The sequence below is a fragment of the Ips typographus genome, linkage group LG16 (assembly GCF_016097725.1).
Source record: "Ips typographus isolate SLU linkage group LG16, UJ_Ityp_2.0, whole genome shotgun sequence".
Lineage (NCBI taxonomy): Eukaryota > Metazoa > Arthropoda > Insecta > Coleoptera > Curculionidae > Ips > Ips typographus.
This window is the reverse complement of record NC_138437.1, coordinates 8009943-8024368: the sequence shown is the minus strand read 5'-3', so window position 1 is coordinate 8024368 and position 14426 is coordinate 8009943. Positions and strand designations below refer to the sequence as shown.

Here is a 14426-nt window from a genome sequence, read left to right as displayed (position 1 = left end):
ACATAAAATTGTTATTACAAAAAAATGTATGTACATATATACAGTTTTTTTTTAAATTAAGTGTTATTTTCTTTCTAGGGACATAATAAAAAATGTTTGATGTCTTAAGATATTGTTCGACATTATGGTGCATGAATGTTATACTATAAAGTTTTTAGTTTAGAGTCTACAGTATCTAGTAGATCCTTAATTTTATGTACCGCATTTAAACAATCGCGTCCACAGTTTAATAATAAAATTATTCCCGATTAGTCAATTAGTAGTGAGAGGTTTCTGAGAAAAAAAGTTAGACTCTCCACAGTAAGGTGTTTCTACTGAATGAAGTCCACTGTACTAAACAGATTTTTTAGGCAAGACACCAAAATAATAATTTGCCTTTCAATACAGACGTTTTCTCTTTGTGAAAACCACAAAAATTATCATAATTTAAAAAAGCCATTTACGTTAACTGTTATCGTTTAAAACCAGCACCCGGAAATGCATAATAGATTACTTTAGTCCCCAAAACAACCATAATTGAGGATTAAGTAGGATGGCACTATTGCAAATAAATGAAAATTTTATTAAGCCCAAACTCAAAAACAAACACGTACAATTGTTTGTTTAATGCGTTAAAACGTGCTGTTTATTATAGAAGGGTAGAGAGATTGCACTTAGATCAAGTATTTTTTTGTAAAACTTTTTTTAAGTCACTTTAACCACTTTTTAAATTGTTTTCAAATAAGTGTATATACGCAGAGTAGCTGTAATGAAAGAAATAGTTTAACTTACTTGAGCAACAAAACATGTATGTTAGACTTTTTTTTAAATATCCTGTATAGGGTAGCAGGTTAAATACAACCTTTTAAAGCTAATCAAAAAATGATTAGCGCTAGTGCAAATTAAGTATGTGCCTGATGGATCCAGCGCAACAAGTAGATTTTCAGCGATTGCTTCTCTTGAAGCTCACAAGTTTCAGTTGCCGTTGAGTGCTCAATTCGGTTCAAATGTCCAATTGGCGGGAGTTTTTTCTGAATGCGTGTATTATTTTTATTGTTCTATGTATTTCCGTTTTTGTTTATTATTATAGTAAAGGTAAGAGATTTTCATTGTTTTCCAGAGAGGGTATAATTAAAATAAGTCGCGTAAGAAACATATTTATTGCTTTGAAGTATGCTTGCAACTCTCCTAATTTGTTCATAAATTGTTTTGTTCTTATTTTAAACTTTCCGAGCTCATAATTATCAAAGCGGAGATTATGTATTTGCTGAATGAAGACTTAAGTCGTAGATAAAAACTAGCATAAATCATAAAAAAGTTAATAAATTCTGATTAGCTAGAACCAGAGCCTACCATGGATGTGATAAATGTAAGTCAGGGTTTATCAGCTTTAACGTGATTCGTAAAAGAAACTAATCAAAATTTTATCAAATAAGTTTGATGCAAACATGAAAATCCTGTTTGTGGGTTTCTATCTACCGAGGCAACGCTAGTAAAACATCCCATGGTCAGGGACAGATGTTATATTAGAGAACATGAGTTAAAAAACTCAATGTATTACATCTTTACTGAAATACTTAATCAATAATATCATATAGGTACATCGTCATTTAATTCTCACAAGTGCCAAGGGTTAACAATGTATCAATTTATTTACATGCCATTGAAAAAATTTGTAATCTGAACCAATCAACCAATAGCAAGTTTACATTTGCACGTTATTTTTGTATGCGGTTATAACTTCTAATTAAGTCCGGTGAGGTTTAATTACATGCTTATTTCATTGGCACGTGTCGGTAACGACAAATAAATTTTGATTTTTTGGATCTGGAAAAACGCAAAAAATATTCCAACTAGGACAGATCTTAATCAATTAAAGGTGGAAAACACTTTAGGTGACTTTAATTTCTCTGATCTACCTACTCAATCAAGAAAAGTAATTTATTTTGTATCCGAGTGTGAATTTAATTACTTAAGCTTTGAGGTAATTTATTCGGCAATATATTTAAATTGTAGGCGAATGTCCTCAAGGTACTAGTCCTTGTAGTTCTGGCGGATTTTGTGTTCCACTTAAACATTTTTGCAATGCTATGGATGACTGTCCAGATGGGGAAGACGAGGATCCGGTATTATGCGGTAATAATATTCGGGATATAGCAATTTACCTAAATTTACAAAAAATATAATTTCAGCTGACTTGCATGGAAGTACCAGCTTAATAGAAAAAATGTTCAACATAAGTTTAGCTACAAACATGCAGGAGCCTGACGACTTGGAACAATGCGGTAAGAACCAGGAACCCAAAGTGCCATTATTGGTGGATTTAATGATTTTTTTTAGATGTCCAATATTTTCCGGAAGTTTACTGCCAGTGTGGTTTAAGGACCAGAGTCTACTGTAATCACGCGCAGCTGACTGAAGTCCCACAAGATATTTCTATTGAAGTTTCCTATATGTGAGTATTTATTATTGATCAATTTGCAGGATTTCTAGAAATGTTTTTTCTACCTAACTATTTTTCGTTCTTAGTGTCCTTCAAAACAACAGCATTAAAACCTTACGGAACGACTCGTTGAAACGCTATAATCTAACTCTGTTGTAAGCAAGTGTAGTTTTTCTTTACCAATTTTGTTTTAATTTTATCGTAAATTTGATGTAGGCATCTAGAAGACAACGGATTAGTCTATATTGAACCTGGGACATTTGACAATCAAAAAAACTTAGAAAAATTGTAAGATGTTTTTCAAATGTAAATTTGTGTTGAATTTTCAGTTTTTAGATTTCTTTCAAACAATCAATTAACCAGTATAGAACCAATGACTTTCAGTAATTTAAACAACTTGTGGTGGCTACATGTGGACAATAACAGGTTGTCAAAAATTGACATGAGCAACTTTGAAGGAATGGATGCACTCTTGTGGCTGTAAGTACTCTTACATAAATTTAGTTTAAAATAAAACACAAATGAGTTTTCAGGACTTTGCCTTATAACTTGTTAACCTTTGAGGAGGGTGAGAGTTTCCCTGTTTTGCCTAAACTGCTGGAGTTGTAAGTCAGTGAATTCATATACTAAATTCTCCTATTGAGTTGTAGACTTTAGGGTCCTAAGCAACAACAAGATAAAACACATCTCTGGAGAGCTGTTGAGCAATCTGACACAACTAGACTTCCTGTAACGAATTCTATTAATTTCATTAATAAACTTGTAAAATATAAAATTTTCAGGGACTTACAATCTAATGAAATACAGACTGTAGAGTGGAATGCTTTTCTGAATTTGAAGAAGTTAAAAGAACTGTAAGTTTTTCATTCCTTTCATATCAAACTGTTCTAACAAGTTGTATTTCCAGGAACTTAAGCAATAACAAGTTGACTACAATGGACTATAGGATTTTCACATCTCAAAGGCGCTTGAATAAACTGTAAATAACCACAGATTCTGAAAACTGAATTATATGTTATTTGAAATAATTTCAGATGTTTAAGCAGCAACCCCTTCACGATGATTCCAAACGAAGTTTTTTTGAATTTAATCAATTTGCAGTCTCTGTAAGTGACTTTTGTGGTTAGCTTAAAAATTTAATTTAACCCTTTTTGCTGCAGACACTTAGAGGACGTAGATATTCCCTATTACCAAATCGAAACTTTTAATAGCCTGAGTTCTTTGCAGTGGATTTATTTCAAGTCTTATAGTTATTGCACTTTTGCTACGACAGTTCCCAGATGCAGGCCATTATCAGATGGTAGCTATTACACATTGGAAACTTTTCTTTAAGTGAATTATATGTTTTGTTTGATTTAAGGAATATCTTCAGTGGATCAGCTGCTTTTCAAGCCAATTTTTAGGTACTCCAACTGGCTCATGTGCATTATCACCCTAAGTGGGAATGGTTTGGTTTTGTTTGGAAGGTTCCTGTTCAAAGACGAAAACAAAAATCTTAGTGTTGTTATAAAAAATCTAGCAGGTTTTCAGTAGCTTTTCAGCTAGTGTTGTGTACTATTGCTTTGTTGTAGTGGGTGACAGTCTCATGGGAATCTATCTCCTTATAATTGCATACCACGATCTAGAATACCGTGACACTTACCATGAAAAAGCTAGATTATGGATGTCTTCATGGAATTGTGTTATAACTGGAATTTTAGGAATGACTTCCTTGGAAGTATCTGTAATATTTTTAGTTTTCCTGTCAGTGGATCGATATTTTGTTATTACAATGCCATACCAAAAGTGTGGATCTTTAAATTTGAAAGAGACCTGGAGAGTTGTGTTCTGTATTTGGTGTTTTGCGTTGAGCATTTCAATAATCCCTGGTAATTTTTTTGTCAATGTATAACTTAGTGCTACGTTAATCTGTTTAGTTGTAAGTTTTCTGTCAAGCACCAAATACTACGGTGTGAACGGTCTCTGCCTTCCCTTGTATATTGATGACCCTTATTCTATAGGGTGGGAGTACTCAGCTGTTATATTTTTTGGAATCAATGCTCCAAGGTGACTACTTTTACCACAATATACAATCAAATTGTAATACCTTTATTACAGTCTATTGATAATAATCTACACATACGCTGCGATGTTTATAAACATCAAAAATACAAGAAACGCCACTTCAATGCCAATTAATGACAGTCAATTTGCCATTAGATTTTTTTTCATCGTGTTGGCTAATATTGCTTGCTGGTTACCAATTATTATAGCAAAAGTGGTGGTTTACTTTAACTTCCAGGTTAATGGTGAGTCTTGGTAACTGATAAAATATCTACTAAAAAGTGGTTTTAAAGCTGACATCTATGGATGGCTGGTTGTATTTGTACTCCCAATCAACTCCTCTCTAAATCCAATTTTATATACATTCACAACAAGGAAATACCGCAAGAGATTAGTGAAAATCCCCAATTGTTTAAAGAAGTTAACCAACATGGACCAAATCCCTGGTGAAATTTTCAATATCACCAACGTACAGGATATTAAAAGTTCTACAAAAAATTAATTAAAACATCACAAACCTATTGCTTTTTCATATGTACCATTGTATTGAAATTTGGTGTTAATAAAAGCATACCAAGTACCTATACAGTTTTGTTTTTTGTGACCAGCCAAAGCGATGATAAAAGATTTCAAAAAGAGCCAAATGGTGCCTTTTAGAATAAAGCCACTGGTTCCTTTAAACTCACGTTTTTGAATTTTTACTCACCATCAAGACTCTCCATCCCAGCCGAATGTCTTAGATTAGTTCCAAAGCTTTTCATTGATATTTTGCGGTTATTGTCAGCTTGAGCCTTCCAGATTCCCGGTGATTTATAGCTATTTATGCACCAAGGGCGTTAGGTTAGGTACTCTCCTTAAGGCCTGTGGTGCATATAATGTTTTATGTTTCACCTAATTCAGCAATTATTTACTGTTTCTGACATGGAAGAGTAAGGTGTTTAGCGTTTATTTTACCTGAATGATGTGACTTTGATAGTCCTGTCAGTCAGTGAAAATGGCAAAAACTAACGAAAGTGTATTACCTAAAAACTCAAGAGCATCCTAAGGTAGGGAATACCTAGTTTTTATGACATGAAAGAATAAAAATGCCATTGCTAATATTAAAAAAGGTTTCAGGGCGTTATGATAACCAAGATATTATGTGTTCATAACGTATAGGTGAAACATCATTTTTAAAAAACTATTTTTATTTTTTGCCTAGTAATGCTTTATGTCAGTGCAAGAAAATTGTTTTGTCTATAAATACCTTGTTAACGAGAATATTCGGCAACATGGCATCAGTGTGTTTTTACGGTTAGCAAAGGATAGAAACATATTGGTTGACAATTGACATTGACAGTTGTTACCGATTTGACAAGACTCATAAGAGTGAGGTTAACCTGGTAAAAGCAAAATATACAAACGTTCCAAAAAATTAAATCAGTGTCGTTATTATTTTACTTCAATTGTGCAGGCTGGTGTTGGTAGTGATTCTGAACTGTGTGTGTTATTTTTCTCGATGGAAAACCTGCAAAGTAAGGTAAGCAACAACCAACATGTATGTCACATGAAACATCTATTAGCCGCTCTTCGTTCTCACTGTAATGTTTAGACATTTTCGGTTACCGAAAAGATCAAAATATGAAAAGCAACTCACACAAAATAATAACCTAATCGACAAATTTAAGTTGCAACGGGATAAGTTCGAAGAAACTGTCAACAAACGCCCAAACAACCAAAATTATAAATTTTAAATGGTGTTGACGGCAGCGCCAACGCCGAATTTTCCCGAATTTTAACGATTAGTTAAAACATGAATGACGTCAAATTTCCGTCTTGCTCAGTTTGCAACTAATAGACAAAGAACGACAATTATTAAGTCACTGCCCAATGAGTAAAAAGAACAAGTATCAGGAGGTAACAATAATACAAATTATAACTCGTTTGTGCATTAAGCGAGGGGGACGGAAGTCCACCTACTTTGATTGCGCATTCGCCTACTGCGCAGTTGAATTGACGCAAAGTCATTGAAAGTTTGGAGTTTCAAACCCGCAAAAATTTGTTGTTTGTATTTGTTGTAGTATAGTTTTAGTTTGTGGTTCTTTAACAGTTGAGTTTTGCAAATTTAAATTAAGTTGTACAGTGGACAAGATTAACAAGTATTGACGGCCGCCATATTACTCCCCCTTGTTTCTGTCACCCACTTTGTTTGCTATTGCTCCTTCCTGCTATGTTTACATTTTTTTTATTCATTGTCACTGCCGTTAGTCCTGGGATAAACTTTAGCTATAGATGTACACCCTGGCCGCATTCGTTTTCAAGCTCCATGGAGCAAGCAGAGCGTTTTTGACGTCACAATGACGTAATTTGACAAGTGGTCAAATTATGGTTTTCCCAAATTACGTCATCGTGACGTCAAAAAAGCTCTGCTCGCTCTATGGAGCGCGAAAACGAATGCGGCCCATTTGCATGTATCTTGATGTTTAAAAAAAGTCGTTTTGTATTCTCTAAAAAGTAGCACAGTGACACGTGGTTATTAAAGAAAATTGACAACCCAGTAAATTAATTAACTGTGAAAGAGTTGTTAAGGGTGCATTTTTATAATACACTGTGACACAAGGTTCATAACTTCACCATTTTTGAAATACAGAGTGTAAAAAATCTGTTTGGCTCCAATATTCTTTTAAGGGTAATTAAAAAAAAAAACATTTTCGGAAATATGTCATAAATAAGAAATTTCACCTTTTAGCAAGATGGAATTAATGATAAGAGGTTTCGGTACCTGCTGACAATGCCTGTGGTTTGGGTCAACTAATTCTCAAAACAGCCTTTTCAACGTAAGTATCAGTCACAAAGATCATAAATTTTATTACTGAAAGAATGTTTGAGCAACACTAAAATGACTTACTGATTAGATAAGGTACTACAACTTTTAGTTTTTTTTTTACTTTTAGTAGCAAAAACCAAAAAATAATGCATCAGAGTCATGAGTATTAGCAACAAATTTTTGTAATGGTACCGCGAGTCGCCATCTAAATATATCATGGAGAACTGCGATATGACGTGGGCGGAACCACTCGAAGTTCAAAGTTATGATAAAATAGTTGGTTTCAGGGTTACAGACCACTAAAATTTTTACCGTCGGGTTTTTATTTACTCTATATAAATGGGTGCAATCACATTTGTTTCTGATGACACCGACAAAAATGGTACCTCGAGTCGCCATCTGAAAGTACCATGCTGAACCACACTGACGTAGACTCGTGGGCGGAACCTTACCAAACACGTGAAGAGGGGAGAAAAGTGGGTTCAATGTTGCCACATTATTTTAAACATGAATTTTTCGAATACATTTTCAAATACTCTCTATTGTTGCAAGTATTATTTTTAGTGGATATTATAGTTTTTATTTTAATGATTCATTTAACAAGTATCAGTTCTTGCGACTGTGAACGTACTCAAAAGTGTGATAAAAATTAATGGCAACACTGCTCGGATTACCTGGTCAGGTAAGTACCACTTCAGTTCACTCAAATCGAATCGGTCGGTACGATAGAGTTTGCTGTGTTAATTTACTTGTGACCTTTTTTGCAGTTTAGTTGTTGAGGATTTCCGAACGTTTGGTAAGTAACAATTAAACGCTTGTTTAAGTTTTTCTTATTTGATAAGATATTAAAAATAACGTTATCGGAAGTAGTTTAGCTTTAGATAGAGAAGGTGACATGCTGAGAGATGATCAAGGCTGTATGAATTGGTTTCTGTATTCCTGATGCAAAAGTATCAAAAATGCAACTATATGTATTGTAAAAAATCCTATGGATTATCGATTGTAACTGATAAGAAATTATATATCTATAAATAGTTGAGTATCACAAGTTCAACTTATTACGTTTAATAATATATCAAATATGCAAATAGCCAATTTGCTTTGTGACACAGGCTGCATACCTTATTGAAAAACGATCTAACAATTTATTAGCTTTTCCGCCTCTGTGTGTATGTGTTAAACCTAGAATTATTATTATACTGAAAAGTATAGTTATGCATGTTTAAATAAAAGTGAATCAAAAATTGGTATAATTTTCATGTGTCATCATTTTATCAATTTTGAGTCAGTACGCAGTAACCGAATATTATTTTGTATGCAACCTAATATTAAAACATGTTGGTTTGATAAAAAAACCGATTCTTTATTTGCAATTATTGAACGTAAAATCATCAATTTATTATAAAATAAAACAAGGACTCATTGTTGGGGAACTAATTTGGTTGCGCCAAGTACCAAGGTTCCTTTATACTTCAATACGGCGATAGGATCACAATGATAACTCAGTTAATACCGTTAATATTGTTTTCGAGTTAATTGTATAGAACTGAGTAGTACTGAATAATACAAAGTTGTTTTAAATATTATTTGTGACTTAATATAATATTTGATGCAGCATATGGTAAACTAAAGTAACCTCAATGACTTCCTAAAATATTGTGTCCTTAAAAATAGCCATCGATAGAATAGTAATCACGTAGACGATATATGGTATCTTGTAGTGCCACTACAAAATAATTATCACCTTTTAGGATTTTTACCTTGATTTCTCAGTTTTGTACGAACCTCGTCAAGAAACGTTTTCTGGTAAGATTTTAAGTTTTACACCATACAAACGCCTTTTACATACAACGCAATTTTATACAGTTAAACCGAAAAACAAACTAGACAATTTTTTATGTCGTTTTAGGTCACATGTTTATAAAACGTGGTTCTATTGTGGTTTTAGCCGACTTCATAAATCGCTATGCAAATAAATTTATTTTAGAAACAATAAATAGCGCCATGGTGTTAGACAAAGCAAATGTGCTACGCTGTTGTTGATATCTGTCCTGACATCATGACATCTTCTGTTTCAGATTTTGCCAATGTACTTTTAAGATTAGAACAAAACAAAAACATGAGCAGTCGAATTATAATAAATTTCCAGTAAACTTGCTCAGTGACATTCAGTAGTTTTTTCCCAAACTTATAACCATTATTTTAAGTAAATGATAACGGTACTATTTCAGTAAGGTCATTGTTTTTGCGTTAAATAGGAATTGGAAAACACAGTCAGTCATAATTTTTTCTTCCCAAATATTTAATTTAGTTGATAATTTTTAGATCATAAATCCCTATTACACGTTACGGTTTTTTTCACACTCATTTCTTAAAAACATATCTGATAATTTAATGTGTGGATTGTTTTATTGTGGTGTGGGTGTTTGTGACTGTAATCTCCTATAATAGTGCTTAGTTGGTGTAAAAAAGATATTGAAAAGACGTTAATCTGCAGTTACATCTAAACCAGTTGTAAGTTTAATAATCCACTTTTAATTCAGTTAATTTGAATTTTATGATACTTACTTGATTGAGTTGGTACTTCATTATGAATAAACTTACTAGATTTCCTGTCTGTCTGTATGTCTTTCACGTGCCTTAAGATTTTTCTGAAAACAATATGAGAATGAATTTCTTCAGGAACATGTGATGTATAATCCATTGGTCAAGGGTGTGTTTTTTAGGCCATGCAGGTGCAACCAAGTATCAGAAGAGAGGCACCTGCATTTCAAGTGCAAATTTCTCGGGTTCACTTTTAATCCGAATAATTTTATACAAAGGATTTTAAAGTACTTTGTAGAACAGTAATCTTTTATTAAATAAAGTACCACGGTGTCAGATAATTTTGCACACGTTTTGCACTTTGATTTCATTGTTTTAACTTTTTTTTTTTCTTTTCAGATAAATGAAACTCCTCTTATTACTAGTAGGGGTATCCGTGGCATTTGCATTGCCACGGGTAGGCCCTGTGAACTGCATAAGAAACTGCAAATGCGAGAACCTTTTGCCGAATATGCTTCGTGTTTTGGAATGCGACGGACCCTTAACTATCAATTCCACCCTACTTGGACAATTGTATAATAAAATGAAGGTCATGAAATTCTCTAATCTGATAATTGACGAGATCAAAGAAGATGCCTTCAAGCGTTTTCCCTTATTAGAGAATGTCATAATTGAAAACACCCAAATCGGATCTATAGATAAGCAAGCATTTGATAACATTACCAAGGTGCAATTTGCTGACTGCGGATTCGAGGATGAGCCAGTGTTGGTATCGAACAGAATGGAGGAATTACACTTTGGAAACTGCAGATTAGATAAAATCCCTCCTTTAGCTTACTTCTACAATTTGCAGTTTTTAAACTTGTCTGGCAACTACATTAGGAATGTGGCTGTCACTGATTTTGCCGAGTTATTCAACTTACAGACCTTACATCTCTCTAACAATGAATTGTCGAGGATTATTGGGGATGTTTTTGTAAATAACATAGAATTAAACAGTTTGTATTTGGATAACAATCCACTTAAACTATTCGCATTGAACACATCGAACTCATTAGAAACCCTGTCATTGAAAAACTGTTTTCTTTCTTCTTTCAGTTTGGCTTCCAGTCAAAGATTAGTTGAATTAAATGAACTTAATCTACACAATAATAAAATTTCAAATCTAAAAGCTGAAGATTTAGCGCCTATGCGTTCTCTTCAAACGCTAATTTTATCTAACAATAGTTTGACAAGGCTGGACGATAACATTTTCAGTGGAAATCCAAAACTCCAAAAAGTTGTTCTTGATGGAAACAACTTTGAGACTCTTCCAAACTTTACCTTAATTGAACAGATGAATTTCCAGATCTATTACTTTTCTTGCAAAAGCTGTGGACTGAAATATGTAAATTATGAAACATTTGCATTCATGCCAGCTATTGTGACATTAGACTTGTCTTACAATAATTTGACCAACATCAAGGGTACTTTGATGTACATCAAAAGCTTGGTTATTTTGGATTTGTCCTTTAACAATTTAAAACTTTCTATTGGAGACTTTGACTCTAATAGAAACTTAGAATTTATTTCTCTTGCTGGCAATCCACTGCTAAAATTGAGTCCTGAGCTCTTCCAGTTCAATGAAGTTTTGAGCAAATTGGATGTTAGCAACTGTGGCCTTGTCAAACTTTGGACCAATCCTAATAGCACTGTCATGTTGAATTCGTTAAAAAATCTTTACTTAGCCAATAATGAACTGGTTACATTAAGTGTGTCAGATTTTCAGAAGATACCAAAATTACGAATTATAGATTTACACAATAACCCATTGGTGTTCGATGAAATTGTATGCAATGCAACCAATTACTTAAAAAAAGAATTAGTAGCATTAGTAGAGAACCAACATAGCAACCAGTTACAAATGATCGATACTATTGACGATTTTGTTCCTAATAATTGGGATAATCTACTTGAGGGACATTGTCTTAATTTCGATGACGATGATGATGATAATGATGATGATGACGACGAGCAAGAATTTGACTCCAACATGCAAGATTATATAAATAAATCGACTTTCGATAAAGGTGTGGACGACAATGAAACTGATGATATTGACGATGATGAAGACGAAGATGACGATGAAGAAGATGAGTACGATGACGAGGATTACAAGTCCGAAATTGAAGAGGACTACAGAACTGAATACAGCGATAACAAATTGAAAGTTGGGGCAGTGGAAAACCAAAACGTTAATTTGGCTAGAGTATCCTACATACTCTCTATAACGTCAGTTTTCGTTTTGACTGCTTTATCAGTACTAATTATGGCTGTAGTTATCACCTTGTGCGTATTACGACGTAATAATAACTTGCACAGAGCTAACTTACCAAGGTTTAAAATTCCACGATTACAAAGCCACTTCGAAAAGAAACACAGTGGATCTATTTACAAACCTTTGTCTGAAGAAGTTTTGCCTGGACCTGAAACTCCTAAGGTGAAACGCTATGAATTTCCCACTATAAATCCCACCGTTCATACTAACCCATGATTTTTTGAGCATGCAATCATATTTTAAATTTGTATACTTATTTATAAGCCTAGTTTGGCAATGTTCTGGAATAATAACGAAAAAGGTTGTCTATAGAAACTTAAAAAATATATCGTTATTTGATAGTAATTACTTTAAGTTTCTCAGTAGTAATCTTTAGTTTCTAAACAGAGCAAACACAAACTAGACTTGTGATAAGGTATAACAAAAATTATTTTGTATAAGTCTGTTTCCCTGTGGTGTAATCTGTAAGAGGTTTTAACATTTAGTTGACATTGTAGTTTATTCAATTCCAATTCTTAAAAAAAAACTGCTATTGTAATAATATAAGAATAAGAATAAACTAAAATAAAAGTTGACTTGCAAAAAAAAAACAAAATTACTTGGTGACTGTGTTAAAAATAACGTAAGGCATGTAGGTTTAAGTCGTTAATAGTCTTAATCATATTTTATTGTTTATATATGTAAGAATTGAGGGAAGAATAAAAACAAATTTCCCCGTACTAAACCAATTTAATGATTCTTATTCCAATATACCACTCTCTCTGCTGGTGAATATCAGAATGCCCTCCACTTTTCTGCCATCCCTTAACTAAACATCCTAAGAGCACCCGTCTCACAAGTATCATATTACATACCCCTATCTCTTATCTGTTACAATAATAATGCTAAGGACACTTAAAATAACTTAGCCTAGCAAATTCCCAAAGACGTCCTTTTACACCAATAAATATGTCGCCATCCAAGAGTGGTTGATAAAAGACGCCCTCAAGTACCACGAGCCCGTGTGAAGTTCTCACGGTAGGCTCGCCATCTTGATATGATTGCTAACACGGCCAACCTGACACGTAATTCGCTCTCGAATTACCAAGTCCTGTAACAACAGAAAAACCAGCAGGATCGTACGACAATTATTTAATCGATACAAGGGATGCCTGGTGCAATGAATGTGACAGAACAAGTTAATTCACCAAATAATAACAAATTAAAAAAACGACAATTAATTCGAATAAATGTAAAGCGTTCTGCTTACAAGACAATAAAAACGTACCAAGTGCAAAGCGTTATGCTTTCAACACATTAAAACGGTACTAAGTGCAAAGTGTTATGCTTTCAACACAATAAAACTGTACCAAGTGCAAAGCGTTATGCTTTCAACACATTAAATCGGTACCAAGTGCAAAGCGTTATGCTTTCAACACAATAAAACTGTACCAAGTGCAAAGCGTTATGCTTTCAACACATTAAATCGGTACCAAGTGCAAAGCGTTATGCTTTCAACACAATAAAACTGTACCAAGTGCAAAGCGTTATGCTTTCAACACATTAAATCGGTACCAAGTGCAAAGCGTTATGCTTTCAACACAATAAAACTGTACCAAGTGCAAAGCGTTATGCTTTCAACACATTAAATCGGTACCAAGTGCAAAGCGTTATGCTTTCAACACAATAAAACTGTACCAAGTGCAAAGCGTTATGCTTTCAACACATTAAATCGGTACCAAGTGCAAAGCGTTATGCTTTCAACACAATAAAACTGTACCAAGTGCAAAGCGTTATGCTTTCAACACATTAAATCGGTACCAAGTGCAAAGCGTTATGCTTTCAACACAATAAAACTGTACCAAGTGCAAAGCGTTATGCTTTCAACACATTAAATCGGTACCAAGTGCAAAGCGTTATGCTTTCAACACAATAAAACTGTACCAAGTGCAAAGCGTTATGCTTTCAACACATTAAATCGGTACCAAGTGCAAAGCGTTATGCTTTCAACACAATAAAACTGTACCAAGTGCAAAGCGTTATGCTTTCAACACATTAAATTGGTACCAAGTGCAAAGCGTTATGCTTTCAACACAATAAAACTGTACCAAGTGCAAAGCGTTATGCTTTCAACACAATAAAACTGTACAGCCGCATGCTAAAGTGCTTTCTATACATTGAATACGTTGTTCAACAACCGTTTTGTCACAATCACCCACACAGGCAACAAAAGCTCAAAAAGTTAGCGCAATTACCATCGTTGGGTAAGTTTCCCCCTAGTTAAGATTACTCTGACAGTTCGCCAGGCCACACTC

The 14426-nt window shown here is 33.7% G+C and overlaps 2 protein-coding genes and 1 long non-coding RNA gene across 7 annotated transcripts; 2 read left to right on the top strand and 1 right to left on the bottom strand.

Annotated features, from left to right (window-relative positions):
- The first annotated feature begins 71 nt into the window (after positions 1–71).
- Lgr3 (Leucine-rich repeat-containing G protein-coupled receptor 3) lies at positions 72–5045 on the top strand. Of its 3 annotated transcripts, none has more exons than XM_081994505.1 (18): positions 72–1074; positions 1996–2115; positions 2172–2264; positions 2320–2434; positions 2509–2577; positions 2639–2710; positions 2759–2902; positions 2956–3027; positions 3080–3151; positions 3205–3276; positions 3330–3401; positions 3457–3528; positions 3583–3722; positions 3783–3944; positions 3994–4290; positions 4339–4468; positions 4520–4703; positions 4759–5045. In XM_081994505.1, the coding sequence occupies exons 1-18, from the start codon at positions 987–989 to the stop codon at positions 4810–4812; spliced, it is 2028 nt and encodes a 675-aa protein (XP_081850631.1). In that variant the 5' UTR covers positions 72–986; the 3' UTR covers positions 4813–5045. The 3 variants fall into 3 exon arrangements, with proteins under 3 accessions (XP_081850631.1, XP_081850628.1, XP_081850630.1); XM_081994502.1 differs by having other exon boundaries at positions 82–1074; positions 4520–4710; XM_081994504.1 differs by lacking the exon at positions 72–1074 and adding an exon at positions 1741–1874 and having other exon boundaries at positions 4520–4710.
- LOC145739132 (uncharacterized) lies at positions 4495–6326 on the bottom strand. The gene is made up of 5 exons (XR_014180901.1): positions 6102–6326; positions 5420–6043; positions 5172–5356; positions 5005–5115; positions 4495–4953 (listed from the first exon to the last, which is right to left on the bottom strand). It is a non-coding gene; the product is annotated as an uncharacterized LOC145739132 (long non-coding RNA).
- Positions 6327–7944: 1618 nt separating this feature from the next.
- Positions 7945–12812, top strand: LOC145739128 (uncharacterized). 3 transcript variants are annotated; one of them, XM_081994506.1, is made up of 2 exons: positions 7945–8067; positions 10215–12812. In XM_081994506.1, the coding sequence occupies exon 2, from the start codon at positions 10219–10221 to the stop codon at positions 12346–12348; it is 2130 nt and encodes a 709-aa protein (XP_081850632.1). In that variant the 5' UTR covers positions 7945–8067; positions 10215–10218; the 3' UTR covers positions 12349–12812. The 3 variants fall into 3 exon arrangements, with proteins under 3 accessions (XP_081850632.1, XP_081850634.1, XP_081850633.1); XM_081994508.1 differs by lacking the exon at positions 7945–8067 and adding an exon at positions 8952–9077; XM_081994507.1 differs by lacking the exon at positions 7945–8067 and adding an exon at positions 9645–9785.
- Positions 12813–14426: the final 1614 nt, after the last annotated feature.